General features: G+C 39.2%; 1 protein-coding gene across 4 annotated transcripts; it reads right to left on the bottom strand.

The window, feature by feature from the left end:
• Positions 1–236: 236 nt before the first annotated feature.
• Positions 237–22,279, bottom strand: LOC111009232 (P-loop containing nucleoside triphosphate hydrolases superfamily protein). Of its 4 annotated transcripts, XR_015791540.1 has the most exons (4): positions 21,821–22,279; positions 21,402–21,469; positions 9,279–9,427; positions 237–7,754 (listed from the first exon to the last, which is right to left on the bottom strand). XR_015791540.1 is itself a non-coding variant. In XM_022282248.2 (3 exons), the coding sequence occupies exon 3, from the start codon at positions 13,018–13,020 to the stop codon at positions 10,870–10,872; it is 2,151 nt and encodes a 716-aa protein (XP_022137940.1). In that variant the 5' UTR covers positions 13,021–13,042; positions 21,402–21,469; positions 21,821–22,223; the 3' UTR covers positions 10,697–10,869. The 4 variants fall into 4 exon arrangements, 2 of the variants coding, with proteins under 2 accessions (XP_022137940.1, XP_022137941.1); XR_015791539.1 differs by lacking the exon at positions 237–7,754 and having other exon boundaries at positions 9,162–9,427; positions 21,821–22,274; XM_022282248.2 differs by lacking the exons at positions 237–7,754; positions 9,279–9,427 and adding an exon at positions 10,697–13,042 and having other exon boundaries at positions 21,821–22,223.
• Between the last annotated feature and the right edge of the window lie 183 nt (positions 22,280–22,462).

The following is a 22,462-nucleotide window of genomic DNA, read 5'->3' as shown; positions in this document are numbered from 1 at the left end:
TTAATATTTGGAATTTGTTTAGATTTGCATACTTTATCATATTAATATGAAATAATATAAAAATAAAATTTTAAATGATATATTCTATATTAATATCTAAATTTTGACTAAGATCTCATATCATCTCGAACCACTTAATGATATAAAAAGAGAATATAATAATTTAGATTTGAAACAGAAAATAATGGGAAAGGAAAAAGAAAGGCCATGAAAATTCAACGCGCAAAAGTAGGAAAAAACAGAAATGGACTGGATACACTGAACCAGGACACCCAGGAATTCAACCATAAATAAGGTACTTTAAACAGCAATAACAAGAAAGGCAGCACAAAGGGATTGTCACACAGACTTCAGAAAACAAACAGATTCACCTTGGAAAGTGTTCTCCTCGAGCACCCCTAGTATCCTAGCCACTGTTAGAGCTGTAACTGGACTCGCGAATGCCAGGCCATACTTTTAGAGAACAAGTGTGGGATTCACACCTTATGGTCGAGGTGTGGTGGGATTCGCCCTCTAGGTTGGGTAAGTCCCAACATCAAGAATGTCATCATTATCATATGCTTATAAATGATAAGGTGGGTTACAACCATTTAGAGAATGTCATTATTTCCGAAACTAATCCTAATTAAGCTTAAATCTTGGTTGGAGTTATATGCTAATAACCGTTGAACTATGCTCACTTTGACATAGCTCATGTAGATTGACATCACATTGGTGCCTCTCATCTTTTCTCTCATGTAGGTGATCCTTTAGCAAAATCCAAGTCAGAAAAAACCTTACATCTCTTAGCCACCCATCTTAACCGAGTTGACCTTTTTGTTTGAGCTCAGCTCGTCTTAATTTTCGTATATACGAACATGGGATACGGATACAAGCACAACAAAACATGACGATAGGTTAATTTCTAAAAATACTAGGACATTGAACATTGTTTTCGGATATATGTAAATATAATTAAACATTGTTTTCATATATATGTAAATAAATATGAAATACTAAATGTACACTAAAACTGTTCACGAGCCAAGGTGGAAGGTGGAAACTTGGGAGGGTACGACAGAATTTAGGGTTTCTGGGAGGCCATAATCGTGGGGTGGTTATTTTTGTTTAAACTATGGATTTAAAGTTTAGTACATACATGGTCTATTTAGAAATTATAATTACGTAAAAGGATTGAAAAATATATAATTTACACTTTTGTCATGAAATAACCCTAATTAGATGGTACCCATTGTTGATGCGTGGATTTTGCTCTCCTGGTTCCTTCTGAAGTTCGCACCCAACTTGATGATTAGGGAATCGAAGACCTGCAAAATCGAACAAAGCTAAACCGGTGTGACTCCTGTCACATGGGCTCTGATGCTTAAGTTAGCAAGGAGAGTAGATGAATAGTAGAATTCCAGTGTAGAACTCGGCTTACCTTAGGGTTAGGTTGCATTGCCTATTTATAGTCGCTCAGAAAGTTCCAGAACCTTTGGTTAAGTGAGCCCTACTTCACCGTTGCAAGGCCCAAGGTACATGGACATCAGAAGAGGGCATTTGTCGGGCTCAACAATGGGCCGAGCCCGGCTCGACACCGAGCACGGGTCAGGACCGAGCCATGCTCGGCTCGGTCCGGTTCCACCAGTGGCTCCCTTGGTTCTCTTCTCTTCTGTTGGTCTGCCGTTTGTTGTTTTTCCTTTGCATAACAATTGCCCCTACTCCTAAGGAGATGCCTTTAATTTTGTCTTCATCTCCTTGGGAGTATGTTAATACAGGTGTTGGAGCACGTGAATAAGAAGCTTTATCAGGGAGTAGTCAGATCGTACCTAACCTTTCACATTCTGCTAAATCCATGACATAAAGGAAGAATCTTCTTGGCTGTCGTGCCCACCACCATTGTCGTGACTTGCCACACTTTGCTAGGTCCGTGACCGAGGAGGTCACGGGTTCCTCGAAGATTGTGCTGAGCATGTCTCGGTCTCGTGATCAAAGACCATCAGTCCGAGCCAGTTGAGCTGTCTTATCATTGTAAGACTCAAGAAGGTCACGGGTTGAGTTGTCCCATCATTGTAAGACCCATGATCGAAAAGTTCACGAGCTCCTCGGGTACCGAGCTGAGCAGGCCTTGGACAAATTGTCAAAGACCACCAGACCAGGAGCTAGCTCCTATGTTGAAGGCTATTTGAACCTCTTCAATCCTTCCAGTGTCGATCATCCCTTCATCTAAGGTACATTTCTCTTTACTTTGCTTTTGTTGTGTTTCCTTACCACCATGGCATCTGATCTTAACTTCGAATGGACCTCTTCAGACGACGGGTCATCGTCGAAACCCTCTTCCAGGTCTCGGCCTTACCGTCCCTCTTGGGTAGATAATTCCACTCTTACGGCAAGCGACTTACACCGTTTGCGTTCAAAATACTGCATTCCTGATTCAGTTAGCCTTCGTCTTCTGAATCTGGGAGAAAGTATTGACGGGTCTCCCCTAGAGAGGTTGTATTTTATGCAGGCATGTTCCAATTCGGTGTCCGTCTACCGTTGCCTCTGTTTCTTCAAAAAATTTTAGCGTTCAATCAAGTAACTCCTTCTCAAATCGTTCCCAACGGGTGGTCTACTTTGATTAGTTGCTTCATTTTGTGGTCCTACTTCGGGGGTGAGCAACCTCTAACTGCGACCAATTTTATGTCGCTCTATTTCCTCAAGCATAACCCTGAGGATAATTTTCATTTTTACGTTAGCTCTCAGAATCAAGTTCTTGTTATGGGTCCTTCTTTAGTGAAGCACTGGAAGGACGAGTGATTCTTTGTCGGCGGTGACTGGCTAGCCCGTGACGAGAGATGATTGCATTTTCCCGTCCCGACTGACTGTAGGGAGCTAGGTAAGTAGATTCCCAAGCTCTATCGGGACTTTTCGTAGATCTTTATTTCTGATATTTCTCCCTCTTTGTTGACAGTTCCTCGTAATTGTGAGCTCACTATCGAGGCGTTTGACTTCTACCACACCGTCATCCAGTTGTCGGATACCGAGCGTTGGGGCCCAGATCTGGTTAAGGAATAGAATCTAGTAGACTTTGGCTTGGCTCCCCCTCATCACCCCCAGATAATTGCTGAAAACCATTCCAAATTTTGCGTGAAGGTCGATTTTCACTTTCACTTTTTTTTTTGTAGAAATGTCGAGACGGAGCGCTTCCTTATTTGAAAGAAAGCGCCGCCGGAATGCTCGAAACTCAGGGGCCGGCTCCAGTCGTGCCTCAGACATTGAAGTGACTGATTTGACAGAGGAAGACCCCCCATCTCGATAGGCTCGACCTCCAATGCCGTCTGCAGCACCTCGGCGTTCTGCTCGGCTTCAAGGGGCGTCCGACCCCTCTTCTTTTCGCGATCATCTAGGGACCTCCTCCCATGCTTCAATTTTCCCTTTCTCTGGTTCGTACAACGTTGATGTCGACGGGCAGCTTACCTGGAGAGGGTGTTTAGCCTTTGGCAAGGGCTCGAAGAATCGTCGAGTGAGTCAGATTTTGGCTTGTTTAATCCTCAGCACAGCATCAATACATGCCTTAGCGATATCCACCAGGTGAGCATTTGTAGTTTTAAGTACCTGCCGTAGCATTTTCACCTAGCATCGGTTTCTGACTTTGGCAGGTTTTTAATCGTCTGGTGCTGTTCTCGGGTCGAGTTGCTGATGATATCAACCACCTTCGTTGCCATTATGCCCCTCGGGAGGAGTTGGATCAGGCCCTCTCCTCCTTGAGCTAGGTCAATAGCCTCCTAGAGAACGCTCGACGTGAGTTGGAAACTGAGAAGAGAAAATCCCAAGATGAGCTTGCCAACCTACAGAGGAAGCTTGATGAGGCCAACGCTCGGCTCTCCAACTTTGAATTCTTGGCCGGAGAATTCAGGAAGACGTATGAGTATGTTGATTTACAGAATGCTGCCATGGAGTGTAGCATCTCTTGGTCTCTTCGCCAAGTTTCTACTAAGCATCCCAACATTGACTACTCCTTTCTCTAGGAGTGCTTCAAGGTCGAGTGTGATGCCCCCGACGACATGGATGATGATGATGATGAGTAGGAGGGTAGCCAGACACTTTGTCTGTGTTGATCGCTTTTATGAACTAGCTGTTGTTATGTTGTTGTTTTGTTTTCATTTGTAGTTACCTTTGGAATTATCAATCAATTCTCTATTACAAAAAATTATTGGCTTATAGGTCTAACTCTGATGGAGCTTATTTTTGTTGCCTTTACTTCTCATAGGTTTCTAACCCTTTGGCCATAGTCAATGGTTTTGTACCTTTAGTTGCTGTCGTTTGGTTTTTGATTTTGCTCCATTTTATGTTTTAACCGTGCTAAGTCAAGCGACCCGCTTCTAGTTTGGTCGTGCTCGAGATCTTTAATTATTCTTTCCAGTTCTTGTCGATCGATGTAGATTGATGTACTATTATGCCCCCTACTTGAGGAGTACATAAAAAAGTTGATTGGGAGTACTCAAGTATGTAGACAATGGATACTTTATTGATTCAAAATGTAAAAAACGATAATCTTAAATTTCGTTTGATAAAAAACAAATGAAAAAGAAACAAAGAATCTTGAACCTATCTTATACTGGTTAGCTGAGTGAAGAAATCAATGGTCACCCGCAGTAGAAGCCCTGTCGTTGCCCTTCATAGAAGCGTAGTAGCACTTACGTGATACTCGTTGTTCTCCTTTGATCTCACCTATTCCACCAGGTGTTGGGAATTTCATAGACTGGTGGTATGTGGACGATATTGCTTTGAGCATGTGCATTGTTGGTCTTCCTAATATCGGATTATAGGAGGATGCATAGTTGACGACCAAAAAGTCTACCATTTTAGTGATGCTTTTGGCCCACTTCCGAATGTCACCGACAATTCTATTCTCCCTTCAGGGATGACCCGTTCTCCTCCAAACCCTACCAGCGGTGCCGTGCTACTTTTAAGCACCACTCCTAGATCCATGGCTTTGTAAGCTGCCAAGGAAATGATATTTGCCGAGCTGCCCCCATCTACCAAGATCTGATGCACCTTTGCATTGGCTATTTTCAGAGTGATAACCAGTGCGTCGTTATGTGGGTGGAGGAGGTGAGTCGCCTCATCCTTTGAGAACTCAATTTTTGTCGATTGTTCTGCAACAAATGCATGGTAAATCTAATCTTGTCCGAGGCTCGCCCTAGTTTCTCGTATGCTCACCTTTCTCTTTCTGCAAGATTTTCTCTCTACCGGACCTCCCATTATTGTTCGGATTTCTCAAGCGAGTGACTTACTATCGTTCTCACCATTCTGCGTCGCTTTAGGATCCTCCATATATTCTTTGAGATATCCTCTTCGGATGAGTCCTTCCACTTCTTCTTTGAGATCAAAGCAATCTTGAGTAGCATGGCCGTGGTCTAGATGGAAAAGGCAATATCGCCCTTTGCTTCTTTTGCTTGGAAGTGCTTTCATCCTCTCTGGCCATTTAAGCAACCTTTGGTCTTTGATCTCCATCAGCACTTGTTCGAGTGGGATTGTAGTTGGGGTATACTTCTCAAACTTCCGGAGTGGATCCTTCGGGCTAGTACGATCTATTTTCTCCCATCTCGACAATTGTGGCTTATCCCCAGATCTCTCCCTCTTCTAGTCAGATCGTTTTCCCTCTGGCTCTTTCATCGAGTGGAAGAACTTTCTGGTGCTCATATATTTCTGTGCTCGGCTCAACGCCTCCGAAGGTGCTCGGCGACTTTTTCCCAAAAGAGAATGAGAGGTGTTTATCCCTGATGCCGGACATGAATGCTAGTAGAGACACTGCATCCGTGAGACCCTTAGCCTGTAATTTCTCTTCATTAAACTGAGCCACATAGTCGTGCAAGCTTTCTGTTGCTCTCTGTTTGATGGTCAGAAGATAAGCCACGAGTCGGCTTCGGCTTCGTCCTCCTACGAACTGGGTCACAAATGCCCTAGCCAGGCTCTTGAAGCTCGAGATCGAATCTCGCTTCAACTATCAAAACCATACCCTGGCCAACCCGCTCTTTGTTGTCGAGAACACACGACATCTAATCGCCTCTGACACCCCGTAAATATCCATCCATTCTCGGTAAGCGTCAAAGTGGTCTACTTGGTCGGTCGACCCAGCGAATTGTTTTACCGTTGGTAGTTTGAATTTTGGAGGGACCTTTTCCCCCATAAATTTTCTGTAAATGGTGAATCGACTTGATCCAGTAGCTCTTCGAGATCAAATCCCTTTTCTTTCTGACTTTGTTGTTTTTCTGACAACTCGGGCCGATCTACCGATTTATCTCGAGGTCTATGGGCTCATCGTTTTGTTTATCTAGGTTGTTTTTGCCCCCATCCGGTACCGGGGATTTCTGTCGCCTTTTGTCTTTTTACTGGCCTCGCGAATCGAAAATTCGAGTTCATCACTTGATGTTTCCTCCTAACCTCAGCCTACTCCCTACACTGTTCGTTGATTCCTCAGCCTCGCTCTCTACTAGGCCTTTTCCCTTCGGTGGTCTCTGACGAGGGGTACTTCGCCGGCCTCTCGTTGTTCTAATTGTTGAAGTAGCTGGGTCATGCGCTGAAACATGCCCTCCACCTTTTCTACCAAGGCTGCGAACTAATTTTGGAGTTGTTCGGGAGCTGTTATTGTAGGCACCTCAGATGACCCTTCTTGGCACTCTGGGTTTTGTCGATTCGCCTCGTTCTCAGGTTCCCCTATCTAGGGGTCATCCAAGTTTAACTTCCTCCTTGCATGGAAGTCATCGTCAGAGCGTCGTTGACTTCTTTCCGACAGCATTGTTGTTCGACTGTATGCCTTGTTTCTCTTCCCCACAGACGGTGCCAATTGTTGATGCGTGGATTTTGCTCTCCCGGTTCCTTCTAAGGTGCGCACCCAACTTGATGATTAGGGAATCGAAGACCTACAAAACTGAACAAAGCTAAACCAGTGTGACTCCTGTCACACGAGCTTCGATGCCTAAGTTAGCAAGGAGAGTAGATGAATAGTAGAATTCCAGTATATAACTCGACTTACCTTAGGGTTAGGTTACATTGCCTATTTATAGTCGCTCGGAAGGTTCCAGAACCTTTGGTTAAGTGGACCATAATTCACCATTGCAAGGCCCAGGGTACATGGAGATCAGAAAAGGGCATTGGCCGAGCCCGGCTCGGCACTGAGCACGGGTCGGGACCAAGTCGTGCTCGGCTTGGTCCGGTTCCGCCAGTGGCTCCCTTGGTTCTCTTCTCTTCTGTTGGTCTGCCGTTTGTTGTTTTTCTTTTGCATAACACTCATCACACAAATTACTAGTATATCCTTTTAAGGATCCATATATCCTTCTAAGGATCCATCTCAATATTAAATAATTATTAAAATCTAAAATTGATAAATTGAGAGGTCAAATCCCTTAAAATGTGCTAATGATACTTTCCAAAATAAAAAATCACAAAACCCCAAAAAACCATCCATTTTCGAAACCCACTCCTTTCTTCTTACTCCGACCGTCTGTTTTTCTTCCTCCGACCCTCCGTTCTTCTTCTCCCACCGTCCCTCGCTGTCTGCCTTCCTCTCCGATCGACTCCGTTTTTCTCTGTTGCAAGAGCATTTCGTTTGCGTTTATCCCCTTCGAAAGGAGATTTCCGTCAGTTCTTCTTCTCCTGCCGTTTCTGACTGTCTTCATCTTCGGTTGACGTCTGCCTGCCTTCATCTCCGGCCGCCTCATTTTTCTCAGTCGCCAGAGCAGTTCGTCTCACGATTGAAAGGTTTGCATTCCAACGGTTGTTTTCAATTTCTGATTTCGTGTGAAAGATTGTATATATGAGGATATAAATTATAGAGATTTGATTAAGATATATCTTATAACTCAACTTGTATATATGCGGATATGCGGATATATACTATAGTGATTTTGAGTGTATATATGTAGATATATAAGTGGATCTATCTTATAACTCAACTTGTATATATGTGGATATGCGAATATATACTATAGTGATTTTGAATGTATATATGTGGATATATAAGTGGATATACACTGTGATTTTAAATATATTTTTTTGAATATGCGGATATATGTTTATTGAGATTTCAAAAGATGTTTATGTGATTTTGAATTGTCTTTGGAAATTGAGCACCAGTGTGAGAGTGAATTAAGAGAGAATCAATCTTTTTGAAGGAGTAAATTAAGGTTTTGAATGATGAATTAAGGGATTTGTGTTGAAAATTGGTATGGTGCACACAATAATTAAAGGATTATGATAATAATTTATGAAATTAAATCTTTTATATTTCAAAAAAACAAATAACTATAAGAAATGTAAATGCAATAAATAAGGGTAAAATCGGAATTAAAATAAAATCCTACCTGCAGAAATCTAAAAATGTAAAATTAGAAAATTTTAGACATTTGTGTAAATAAATTTTTAAAACAGTCTTCCACAGACATTATCTCATGGATTTATCATTGTGATTTATGGGCTTTAAAATGGGCTAGGCTGGACCGATTTCAAATTTTCTTGTGTCGAAGGATCTGTCTGGTAACGTTCTTATTTCTTTTTTCCATTTCATAATTTTTAATAAAGAAAAATGATTGCATTATCTCAATATCCATAAATTCAGGTATGATCAAATAATTTTTTATTTATATTTTAGAACAAATGGGAAATGGGAACAAAAAAGAATAAACTTGTTTTGGTTGGTTTAAAAAATCTATTCAATTTCAAGAATGTTCAAAGATGAGAAACAAGAAATATAATTAGTCGTAAAATGTTTAGATTTCTTGGAAAAATTGAAAATAGGAAACAGGAAACATGAACGTTACCAAACAAACTCTAGAATATCGTGTCTGAAGCATGTCACTTCAGTGGACATGCCTGCTGAAATATTAATTTTAAAAAAACTCTTAAGTTGGTGTGTCGGACACTCTACCTAAACCCAAGCTCACCACTAAAAGACTGGAAGCTAACTTAGGAGGATCCTAAAAAAAAAATGTCCATGTATCCTTGTAATATCCATTTCCACATCAAATTTTAACCGTTGGATCTTTCACCTCTAGTTGGCTCCCTATTTGGCTAATTTAATGCATCAAGAAGCAACTCGGAATTAGAAAGTGTACAGAAAAAAAGACAGATTGACCATTAAGACAAGATTGCAGATGCCTGATAAACATGCTTTTCAATCAAGAAGACAACAAATGAGATGCAGTTCAAAGAAACAAACTAAAAATAGCAATACTAAGATACGATTCATGATTGGAACTTCTAAATAAACAGTCTCAGCTTAAATCTAAAAAGCAATAGAAGAGTGGAGCAATCACCAAATCTGTGATGATAATAGGATTTCTTGGATCGTCTTTTGGTATTCCATGCTCAAGTTTTCTAGAAAGGCCTGCTTCCAGCATCAGCAACTTTTGTATAGATATCACCACCCAACTGGGCAAATAGAGCCACGAAAGAAGCTCCAAAACTATAATCCACAAGAAAAGGAGGCACCGTACAAAGATCACTTTGCATTGAATAAGCAACTAATAAAATAACTAATCAAAGAAGGCAACATGGTTTTGAAGGAAAAAGAAACACTTTTCATTGATTAGTGAAAAGTTATAAAACAAACTACCTCAACTTATATTATTACAAAAGATGTGTGATTACAAAAAGGGTGAACACCAAAATAGATATTAAAATTTGGCCAGATCAAAAACTTCTTGCCTATGCCTATTCTTACCATTTTATATCCAGTTATTTCTCTCTAACCCATATAGCCCATAAAAAAGTTTTTGATAGCTTTCATCCATACAGTTATTGATTTCCATTCAAACCATGTCCACAGAGACCTTAAACTTCGTTTTTTTGCCAAACTGTCCAACGCCCAAGAAACAGTGAATCAGAGTTCCAGAACTTCGCACTATAATCTTTCTTTTTTTAAAAAAAAAATAAATAAATAAAGTGCACTAACTCAGTAGCAAGGTCATAAGGCATTATGGAGGCCATATAATATAGACCAATTGTTGAAAATTCTGCATCCTATCAACTGTATTAATATTCTTTAGACAAGACCAGAAACATAATAAAAATAATATAATATATTTTATTTTATTGTTTCTAATAAATAAGGCTTTCATCGAGAAGAAATGAGAGAGAACACATACAGAAGAACAAAAAGGCCTAAAGACAAGAGACATACAAAAAGACAACCCACAAATGGAGTCTAAAGCTATATAAGAAGGAACTCAGATCCTTTTAGAAACCGATGCCCAAATAGTAGTTACACTGTTAGACCATACAATCTGAAGAGACCACTCAAGATCCCTAAAAATCCTGTTGTTCCTTCCCAACTAGAGATCCCAAAGCACCGCCAAAAAACCGACCTACCAAATAATCTACCCCTTACCATGAAGGATTATGAATAACCTCCTCTATCCTAGCCAAACTAAGTTGAACAACTTGAATAATAACAATAATCTTCTTCACATATGGTTTGGATTGTAGGCATTCTGATGCCAGTTCATCTTTAGTCTAACTAAAGTTAGATGCACCCTTTCCAAGAAATAAACACGAGAATACTAATCCAATCAACATTTGATGGTAAGTCTTTTTAAAAATAAATGAAAAGGGCAATTACTGTAGACAAGTAGCACAAGCTTCGACTCCTCATGGATATCGCAAAAACGAAAACAAAAAGGAAAAAAACTCAACCAACATTCGGAATGCTAACCATTACAGTTGCTCCTAAATATACAGCCAGAAGAGAGACTATAGGTCAGATGTAACATTCTCAATAAAGATGGTAACAAGAAACGTCTTCATCAATCATAAATTCATAGATGAAATGAAAATCGTAGCTGCTAACCTAATTTAGCATTCCAAAACTGGGTACTAGTATACATGTCGTCTTCAAAAACACACTTCTCAATGTGCAAAAAGAGTTTCATTACGCCTAGGAGGCCTATCAGGAATACTCCCAGGCTTGAACTTAGATGCTTCATGCCTTGCCAATTCAGGAGGCACAGGACTATTGCTTTGGATAAGCATTTGCTTGAGATCATAAAAGACTTCAGAATCCTGTAAGGTCAAGAACGTTGTGGCCACACCTGTTTTCCCTGCACGGCCAGTACGTCCAATACGATGTGTATACATTTCAATATTACTCGGCATATCATAATTTATGACATGAGCAACATCAGGAATATCTATCCCACGACCTGCAACATCTGTGGCAACAAGGACATTATATCTCTTTGTCCTAAACCCTTCAAGACTAATTTCCCTTTGCTCTTGTGACTTCCCACCATGCAAAGTTGTAACACGATACCCTGCCTTGTCCAAATTCTTGGCAACATTATCAGCATTCTTCTTGGTGTTAACAAAAACAATTGCTGTTTTGTCACCCAGGTTATCAAGTAAATTCTGCAATCTATAAAATTTCTCTGACTCCTTCATCATAATAACATGCTGAGATATTAGGTCAGTTGCCTTCCCAGCAGTTCCAATGGTAACAACAACAGGATTTCTTAAATACTTTCTAGCAAGCCTCTCAACAGCTGGTGGCATGGTAGCACTAAACATGTATGTTGTTCGGTATATTTTCTTCTCATCAAGTTCCTCATCCTCATTTTCAGGTTTAAGATTACTGGACGGCATTGCATCTAAAACACCCATAACTTGAGGTTCGAATCCCATATCTATCATCCTATCCGCTTCATCTAGAACAACATAATTGCATTGATTAAGTACCGCATAACGCCTCTCCAAACAATCCAACAATCGACCTGGAGTGGCTATGACAACCTCACAACCTTGCCTGATCTTAAATCCCTGTTCCTCGATTGATTGACCTCCAACAATTGAAACCACTTTTATACCCAAATAGTGAGAGAACTTCACAGTCTCATCCTCGATCTGCTGAGCAAGTTCACGAGTGGGCGCCATCACTACCGCATAAGGCCCTTCCGCCTCATTCTCTTCGTTGATGGGAGGCAACCTCGTAATATAAGCAAGCATGGGAAGAACAAAGGCAGCAGTCTTACCCGAGCCAGTCTCGGCAATCCCAATAACATCACGCTGTTGTAAACCCAACGGAATGGCAGCCATCTGAATGGGAGAGGGCGTCTTATACCCGGCCCTTTCTACTGCCTTGAGAAGTTCTGTTGTCAACTTACTCTCAGTCCAACTCCTCATGGGGCGAGGGATCTTGGATCCCTTGTAGGATATATTGAAGTCCTCTCTGAAAATCCTCCAATCCCTCTCAGTCATCTCCTCTAGCTTCTTTTCACTCCAATGCCGATCAACCCTCATATCAAACGAGTCATACAAATCAGCAGCTTTTTCCTTAAGTTTTTGAGCTGCAGCCTCCTCGGGCTTTTCCTCCACACCGTCTTTCTTCCGTATCTCCTCCCTCATTTCCTTCTCATTCTTAGCCGCGAGCTTCTTCTGCTCTCGTCTGTCCATGCCAGCACGGAACCCTCGTCCGAACAAGAGTTGAGCCTCATGAGGATTTTGGTACAACAAATTCATGTCCCGAGACGTATCCTCAGTGTTTTCCCAATCAAATGAGAAGCGAAATTTCTCACTCGGTTTAATAACACGTTTCTTAGGCTTCTTGGAGCCAAGATACTGTTCTTTAATAGCATCCAGCTCTTTATCACGCTCCCGCTCTGCGAGCTTCTCTAATCGAGCACGCTCTCGAGCCTTAGCCTCTTCCTCCCGCTCCTTCTCGCGATTCCGTCTATCCAAATCTCGGTCACGATCTCTTTCCCGATCACGAGTCCTATCTCGGTCTCGATCTCGATCTTTTTCCCGCTCCCGCCCCCGATCTCGGTCGCGACGATCAAAGTCAGAAGGTTTGTGGTTATCAACAGAATCAGATGAAGGTTTCTGAGAGTTGGAGAGAAGTTGGTCTTGGCGGTTCCTTTGGAGGGAAATTTCTTCTTGGCGTCGTTGAAGAGCTAATTGCTCGCGTTGGGCTTTAGTCAAGAAGACCGGTTTGTTATCAGTGGCAGCATGTAAGGACTTAGAAGATGAAGAACCAGCCAAGTCATCAGCACCTACAGGGCGTTTCATTGTGAGAAGATGGCTTTTGATCCTGCAGATATAATATAAAAAGAAATAACATGCATTAAAACAAATAAAAAACCATTATCAAGAGTTTGTAGTATCTAATACAACTCAAATATCAAAGCAAAATTTTAAACAGTAAGAATATTTATCCTTCAAGTGCTGCCAATTTAAATTGAGTGTAATTGTGAACAGTACCGACAAAATATGAACAAATATAATACTGTAAATTCTACTTGGGGTCCAGGTCAATTAACAATTATTCTTCTAAAGACCCTTGATCAGAATTTGCACATTTCATGCTGAAGGGAAGATTTTGTACGTGGTTTCAATCTTTTCATGGAACACATACATCAGAAGGACAACAAGTACTTACTGTGTGTACTAAAAACCATGGCTTTTACAACGAAGCAAAAAGAGAGAAATAGATACTCCTTTTTTTTTTATATAAATAGATTTGTTGGATTTTTGTTTAGGGTCGTGAGTGATAAGGGAATAAGGTGGTACTAAGGCTTTGTCTTTTTGGTTAGTTGTCATGTTTGAAGCTGAAAAATAGTGGATGAATCTATGAAGAGAAGGGTACAACCTCTTGTTTGCCTTTAATGAGAGGTTTGTCAAGGACATTAGAGTACAACTTGATCTTCCCAACTCCAATCATAATTCCCTATTTCCCGAGAGAAGGGTTCATCAAAATCCCTCGTGGCAAATCCTGGTGGCAAATCATCAACATAAAACGAAAAAAACCTCGAGTTTTGTGCTCTTCATCAAATCTCAACCATTCATCAACCTTTTCCATCAATTTGTTTTATAATAGATCTAATACTGTGAGAGAGAGAACTATGGCTGAATTTAAATCTTGAAGAGAGGCAGCTGCTTGAAAAGTGGGGGAGTAGGGTTTCAATTTTTTGAAAAAGTGAAGGAATTATAGTTATTTCCAAAGTGTCGTTGACTTGTTGCATTAGGTTGGTGATTTGTAAACATAAGATCTAACGAAAAACATAGTTGTGTTCTATGTTCTCGAATGTGTTTGGTAGTAGAATCAGAAATTCGATCTCAACTTAAATATATGTGTTTTCTAGCTCTTAAGCAAAAACATAACTAAATTACATTAATGTTTTGCTCACTAATCATAACTCAAATGCTAGTTTCTTCAACCCCTAAGGGGCAGCGCCGGTTGGCAAGGGCTTGGGAAGAAACATTATGAATACTTAAACTGAAATATCAACGAATTAACTAGTAGCCACAACCTTTTGAAAATTTAACATAAACTAAACCATAAGTTGAATGGGGTTTGTTACTTGGGAACTCTTTATGACATATAAGTTTAATATCTTATTATTCATTAATCTACAATGTCAAATGAGGTTGTCCACACACTTTGGGGAAGACAAAACTCCAAGAAAGATGAATTTCTTGTCTTGTAATCTTGTATACTCTCTTCGAGAGGTGTAAACAAATGTAATACACTTCAAGAAAATTCTTCAAAAGGTATCTAAACCAACCATGTATTCTTGAATTTCTTGTGGGGATGTCACAGAACCAACCATTATTTCCTCCTCAAAATCAAGCTTTCATTGAGAAGCATGACAGAAAATACGAGGCATAAGAAACAGCCCCTCAAAAGGAGTACACACTAACAAACAGACTACGATCCACTGTCTGTGTCGTGGGTGTAAGCAGAGAGTGAGGAAAATCTAGCAGAAAATTGCTTCTTCCCAAAAATTAAAAGTGATGGGTGTAAGCAGAACTCTCTCTCCAATCAAATTCAAACACACAAAGAAATCAAAAACAAAAAAAAAAAATACAAAACATCAATGAAGATACAGAGACAAAATTACAAATTACAGAAGAAACACAAATTACAGAGACATGCATTATAACAACTTCAGCAAAAAAATTAGTGGGATTATGGGAACGTTGAAACAGAGATAGATGTCCTTGCCACCGATCGGCGAACACGAATGGAAAACAACAGGCCGCAGCGATTGGCGAGTGAAATGGCATACGCGAACGGGTGAAACGGTGGAGATTGGTGAAGCGAAGGCAAACAGCGACAACGAAGTGAAACAGCGAATGGCGAATGGGGAAGACTACTTGGCAATTGGCGAACGGCGAAACGGTGAAGAGTATAATCAGTGAACAGCAAAATCAGAGAAGAAAGCTACGAATGGGCGAAACAGCGTGACGTTCAAAGACTACTCAAAGACTTCAGAATAACAAATGCAAATGAGAGTTAGGACTTGCCAAATTTCAACCTAAAACAAAAATTAATTAACGTCTAATTTTCTAAATTTAAATTCAGTTTTTAAAATTAAAAATGACAATGTTCATTAAATTTTAAGAAATGTTTTTAAATTTTATAAAATAATTTATTTTCTATTTAACTCTCTTAAATTAGTTGTTATATTATTTTTACTTTTTTAACGTTATATTTAAGATATAATTTCCAATTTTCAATTTTAAAACATTAATATTTACAATTTTTTTTCCTTCTAATTTCATACTATTTTCAAAATTAAACACTATCTTGAGACCATAGTTTTTTTAAGCATGTGTACTCAAGTTAGATTTTAGACCATTATTCCAACTCCCCATAACTTACCATTAGCAAATATTCAAACTATAGACTACAATTTTTTTCACAGTGATGTAAAGTTAGCTTTGTGACCACAATGTTAATAACCCCTAACCTAAAGTAAACTACTATTCATCTTATAGACCATAATTTTTTTGGACCGTAGTCTACTGTTGGATTTTAGACCATACTCATAGTCAAAAGTAAACTAGTATTTGTCATCTCAACCACGATTTTTTTGAACTGTGGTGTAAATTGGGATTTTAGACCACATTCATAGTCAAAAGTAAACTAGTATTTATCTTATAGATATGGTCTTTTTTTGGACCGCGGTGTAAAGTGGGATTTTGATGTAGTCAAAAGTAGATCAATATTCGGTCTACCATGGTTTCTTCAAAGTCAAAGTCTATTATATGTTGTTAGACCATGGTTGCTAAAAATCATGGTCTATAAATTCGTATAATTTTTTAAACTACGATTACATCAATTTATTGAACATTTTTTTATTTGTTTGAACATTAGACTACAAATTTTTAAAAAACAATAGTTTAATGTCTAAAAGCTAGTGTAGTCTATTCCATATTTTACAGGAGTGTGTTAGGCCCCCCACTGTCAATACCTACACTAGAAAGGGTAAATTGGAACTAAGGGGTTAAGAAAGGGTAAATTGGAACTAAGGGGCTGTAACGGCCAAGATAGAGAGAAAGAGTGCTTGTTGTGTACGGATGGGAGTAGGGTAGGGAGAATATAGGTCTGCTGTGTTAGTGAGGAGGTTATGCTTGTTATTTTGTGCCTTGTGCACTACACTCAGGAGGTTCCCCACCCTCTCGAATAGGTGGGTTATCGTTGTAATGCCTTCAGGCTCTTTTTTCCTTGAATTCCAAGTTAGTAAAACGTGAGGAGATACCTCACAGAGTGATAGTAAGCAAGAAGTTATGATGAGTTATGGTGGCTGGATCAAATTACTGAACTTAACATTGAATTTATGGACTCGGCAATGTTTTGAAGCCATTGGCAGCCAACTGGGAGGTTTTGTGAGTTGTTCCCACAAAACCTTTGATTTTCAAGAAGCTCTTATAGATCCTATCCCAAAAAAAAAAAAAAAAAAGAAGAAGCTCTTATAGAAGTAAAAGCCCATTCTTGTGGTTTCCTCCCTGCTGAAATCGAAAGTAAAGATCCATTAATGAGAAGCTTTTTTATCAAACTTTTGGATTGTGGAGAGATGAATGTTGAGTATTCAAGGATTTATAAAAGAATCATAAGACTTGAGAGATCTGATTCAAGACAATTCATGAATAAGCTTGATTCGGAAAGATGGAGACGAGTATTGGAAAATGAAGCCACTTATGAGGAAAATGAAGTGTCTTATAAGGAAAATGAAGCGAAATATGAGGAATATATCTTTTTCTCCAAATGAAGAAGTTGAACTGGTTGTTACTTCCTTTAATAATGCAGATGGGAAGGTGTAAAAATTAAAAGGAGGATGGAGGGATTAACACAGCCTTTAATGAGTTTTAACCATCGGAAAACAGAAACTTTAATGCCAAATCAGTGCATGTACCAGCCCTTCTAAATCAGCCAAATACAATGGAAGAATGTGAAAACTGAAAAGTCATTTGAAATCCACGATGAAACTTATCTGGAAAAAGTTTCTCCTATTCCCAAAAGATTGAAGACATTAGAAACTCCTTTATTGAAGCTTATCCCTTGTTTTACACAAGAAAAAAAAGGGCCAGTAACTAATAGCACTGCGCTGCATTTATGAAGGAATTTCGGGAAGGAAAAATGCATTCTGATTTTTTTGAGAGATGCACGAAAATTTTGGGATATATTGAAAAGGAAAGTTTTTTTCAGGATAAATCCCTAGTGGAAGATCATCTCCACATTCAATCAAAAGAACAGATCAAGGATTCTGTTTTTGGCAAGGAAAATAGTCTCTCTCTCTCGAGATTATCAATTCAACAAATGGGTTCAACAACAATCTTTCCCAATTGAAGAGATAGATTCAGATTCCATAATATAAGCATCAGTAGCCTTGAAACCGAGATTTACTCTCCTAGAGCAAATGATGACGATGAAGCATCGAATGAAATCTCCTTCGAATAGGATCTGTGTTCATTATTCCAAGAAGAAGTCACCTTGCAGGAAAAGGAGAACATCAAAGTCTTTTCAGAACCTACTCAACTAGACAACATTTTTCCTGACCCTTCATCTTTTTTCAAAATTCTCCTATTTTATTCAAATCTGTGGATTAGAAGTTTTTTAAATCAAATGATGTACACGACAAGGAGAGTTTCTTGAAGGAATGATAATATCCCATTATTAATGAAACCAGCAGCTATTTATAGAAGCTGCTGGGCTTTTAACTATACAGTAAACCAAGTTACCGTATGGTAACTATAAAACAAACTAAAGGAGATTTATAAGAACCTAATCTAACTAATAGGCCGAATAACTAACAACTAACTACATCAATTGACAATGCCAAACATCACACATGATTTGGTCCTTATAGGTAGCACCAATTGACAATGCCACTGTGCAAGTATGGGTGACTTGTGCTTCACCCCCTTTTTTAATCCAAGATACTTTATATGGCGCGGGGTGAGGCGATAATCGCAAATGTAAAGCTGTAACTAACTTACTTGCAATAACATTTTCAGTGAACTATCCACGATGACAGTGCAAATTTTCCCATTTATAGTGCACCTAGTTTTAAAAAGAGCACGTCTTTGATAAGCTACTTCGGATTTAGGAGTCAACAATACCCTTTGGAGAACACAAGAGACTGGGTCTCCTTCATCTGGTTCGGCATAATCAATATCCTCATCCAGTTCTTCATTGCTGTCCTCTTGTACCTCATCCTCGTCGCTCATGTTTATGGCCTTACATTGAGGACATTTCATTAGATAAATTTCCGGTTTGACCACACCGAAAACGTTTACCCAATTTTGGTCGGTTGTATGTGTTTCCTTGCTTCTTCCCTACCACAACATCAGCTTGTTTATCTTTAATTGAATCAGTTTAGGGTTGTTTACCTTTTGGTGTGTCTACGAACGGAGTGGAGAGGAAAGGTTGTCACCAGAAGTGTTATTCTTTTTGGATGTCCCTCCATGTTCCCAATTGTTTCTTCTTGAATATTGCTTCTTGAAGCGATTACCAACCTGTTCTTCAATGGTGGTTGCTGTTGAAATAGCTTCATTGAGATACCAATCGGTTGCAGAGCTATTTGTTCTTTAATATCAGCCCGCAATCCACTGAATCTTGCTACAAGGAGTTGCTGACTTCCTAACAAATTTGTTCTTGCTCCCAATCGGTAAAATTATTCTGAGTAATCGGCTATAGATATTGAACCTTGTTTACAATTTTGATATTGATTGTACAAGACTAACTCAAAATTGATTGGAAGAAAACGTTCTCTCATGAGTTTCTTCATACGCTCCCAACTCCTAATGGGTTGCTTTCCGTATCGGTTCCTATTGATCTCCAATTGATCCCACCAAGCTGAAGCTCCACCCCTCAGTTTTAAAGCTACCAGTCTAACCTTATTATGTTCGGGAGTTCCCATATAGCTAAAAAAATTTTCTACATTCTTTATCCAATCCAAGAAGCCTTCAATATCCATCTTGCCAATAAAACTAGGAAGGTCAATTTTCATTTTGTATTCATTATTTTCTTGTTGCCTATTTGGGTTAGGATACCTACCGAACCTCTGCCCTTCGAAAGCTAGCAGCTCGCCTTCCTCATCGTTTGAGGAATCAAATATGAGCTCATTTCGCCGTCGAAATAAGGGGTTGCGATTGACTTCTTGATGAAAATGGTGCGGTTCTTGGACCCAACCGGATTGTTTGGGGTCTTCTTGGTGGGGCCTACCTGCCTTTCTTGCGGATAGGTAGTCCTACGGCCCTCTAACCCTACTTCTTGATCCCTTCTTTCCTGATGTTGTGGGGAGTTTCTGATTGGAGATTATTGCATACTCAAGGCTTCAAGTTTCTCATGAATAATCTCCAAGATTTGCTTAATCTCGCCGACATCCTGTTGGATGGTTTTCACTTCTCCTTCAACTGACAACAAGCGTGCGGTTGATGATCGTGGCGAGAGAATGGATACTTGTTCCATTTCATTGTTGACGAGCGAAGAATTGCCGGTATTGACTGACTTCTTCCCTGCCATAAGAGTGCCCAGAAAATGGGATGCTCTAATACCAATTTGATATACACGAGAAGGAGAGTTTCTTGAAGGAATGATAATATCCCTTTATTAATGAAACCAGCAGCTATTTATAGAAGCTGCTGGGCTTTTAACTATACAGTAAACCAAGTTACCATATGGTAACTATAAAACAAACTAAAGGAGATATATAAGAACCTAATCTGAACTAATAGGCCGAATAACTAACAACTAACTACATCATCAAACCAAACAGCCATTAAAAATCAGAGATACTTTAGAAGTTTGTTCAAGGATTTCAAGAGTTTTGGATGTCATTTGTGAAAGCACATCAATGAAGAAATTCTTCTAGAATCTTTGCACTGCCTTGTTCTTATTAAAGAATCTAAGCTTGAGAAAGTTTAGAAAAAAGCTGTTACAGTCAATATGGAGTCCAAAAGTCATTGTTTGAGCTGAAGTTGATTTCATTGGCAAATCCGATGGGTTTCTCTAAAAGCATGATGAAAGCAGCAGTAGTGTTCTTGAAGCAATAAACAGAAAGAAAGCATCTTAAAAAGGTTTTATCTTCAATCCATTCCTGCTGTGAAGGAGAATATATTTCTTTGGTCTTTTGGTCAATTTCTAGAAGGAAGTTCACTTAGAGAGATGAGAAGCCTCAACAAAATTACTACTATGCTGGGATCACAAAAGTTTGAATTTGAAGGGTTATCATTTTTATTCCATTATGCAATTGTTCAGTCTTCAAGATTGAAAAACAATGTTTGAAAATACACAAACACCCCAATTGTCGAAAAGCTTCATAAAGAGAACAAATTTAATGAAAGAAAATACTAAACCCAAATTAAGCAGCAAAACATAAACAAAATTGTAGATGGAGTTAATCAATCTGTCTCAAGTCTCCTCAGCTCCATCAAGTTCAGTAAGTAGTAACTATAAGCAGCCCCTCACTTGAGGAGCCATCCAACAAATATACAATACAACTTATTAACATATACACATGTATATGAGCATAAATAAACAACATGGGATCCCAGCTAAACCATATACTTAAACTTTCTCATTCCATAATTTACACAACACATCAATCCCAGACATGACATTTGTACCCACGACCCCAATACTCATCTTCATAGGAGAGATACCAACCCTGTCCTTTTTACCCGGCACACTAATACCTAGTATATTCCAATACAGATATCGACCCCTAACCTTTGTACCTAGGTGCCCAAATATCCGTACATAAGATAACCATCACATTTTGGTCTAGGCTAAGTAGAACTCAACTTTCTTGATCATGCAAGTTCTCTTCCCTTGGCGTGCATGCTCACCCAACATAAGCATATTAATTAAACCAATACCTCTTGTATCTACTATATGCATAAACAATTAGCTAAAGTTTATTATAAGCACACTCTAGACTCAACCCACATTGAATGACATAACCATATCAATCATACATTGCCTGAACAAAAATTTCAGCAAGTTAAACCATCAATTCCATTATTAAAACAAACGGCTAGACATCAAGAATCCACGACCGCATATCATAGATATATAGGCAACTAAATCAATACATAAGCAAACAAGACAAAGTAATAGGGAAAACAGACATGCAATGTCCTATAAGAGAGAGATCACTTACTTGGCCCTGCTCTTTAATCCCTATTGATTCGAAATCTGATATCTCTAAGGATGTGTTTGGTTGGTGATCTAAAAACAGGAATATGAAAACAATGGATTTAATGACAAACATAGTTGTAATTTATGTTTCAGTATTTTAAAAAATGCGATGGGTAACATATTCAAAAATTGAGTCAAAGAAAAATTTTGTTGAAACTATGTTTGGTAATGTAGTAAAAAGAAAACAACGAAAATAGTGGGTATAACAAAAAAGCTTTTGGTTGGATCTTAAATTTTATTATAAACCTATTAACATATCTTACACTAGACTATAAAACACACAAACCCCGTAGTCTGTTAAACTATAGAGTTAATTGATACAATGCTTTTACTGACTCTGTAAAGAGAATATGCAGGTTGAATAAAAGAGAGACAACGTACGGTACTGGGCCAGTCGTCGTAGGTCTCGACCGCCACAAGGAGAGGGCTCGAATATGTAGGTTTGGCCTGTCGCAGGGGGCTACAGTAGGGGAGGTCGCGCCGATTCGACGTCACGAGTAGCTGGCCGTGGCTGTATTCGCCGCCGCAGACCTGGCGTCTCCAGCGTCGCCGTCGCCGTCGCCGGTGGATACGTTCGTTGCGGAGTTCTCAGCCGTCGCACAAAATCTAGGCTAGGGAAGCGATGCGCGCAAGGTGGAGAGGGAGGAGAAATCGGGGAAAGTGAGCAAAACGACGGGGTTTTGTACTGACTACTGAATGGCCAAAGTATTACGCAAAAATGAAATCTGTCCTAAAATAAAAATTTTTATCCTTTTACGAAATTACGTACACTCTTCCTCGAGCCCACTCTCTTGAATAGATTCTTCCCGCTATTCTTCTCTCCCTTCCTGTAATTCTTATCCTTCTTCTCTCTCTCTGAGATTAAGTATTATGCTCTTTGTGCTGCGTTTGGCATTTAGAATTTAACCTTTCAAATTCTAAAATTTTAAAAGAGGGAAATAATTTTAAATTTCTAGTTATGGAACAAATTAATTTGAAATAGTTGAAATTAGAATTTATTGTTGTCATTTTCACGAGTAATAG

The sequence above is a fragment of the Momordica charantia genome (assembly GCF_013281855.1).
Source record: "Momordica charantia cultivar OHB3-1 chromosome 6 unlocalized genomic scaffold, Mcharantia_2.0 BLBB01000006.1, whole genome shotgun sequence".
In the NCBI taxonomy this organism is placed as follows: domain Eukaryota; kingdom Viridiplantae; phylum Streptophyta; class Magnoliopsida; order Cucurbitales; family Cucurbitaceae; genus Momordica; species Momordica charantia.
The sequence above is the reverse complement of the archived record's forward strand: the minus strand, read 5'-3'. Positions and strand labels throughout refer to the sequence as shown.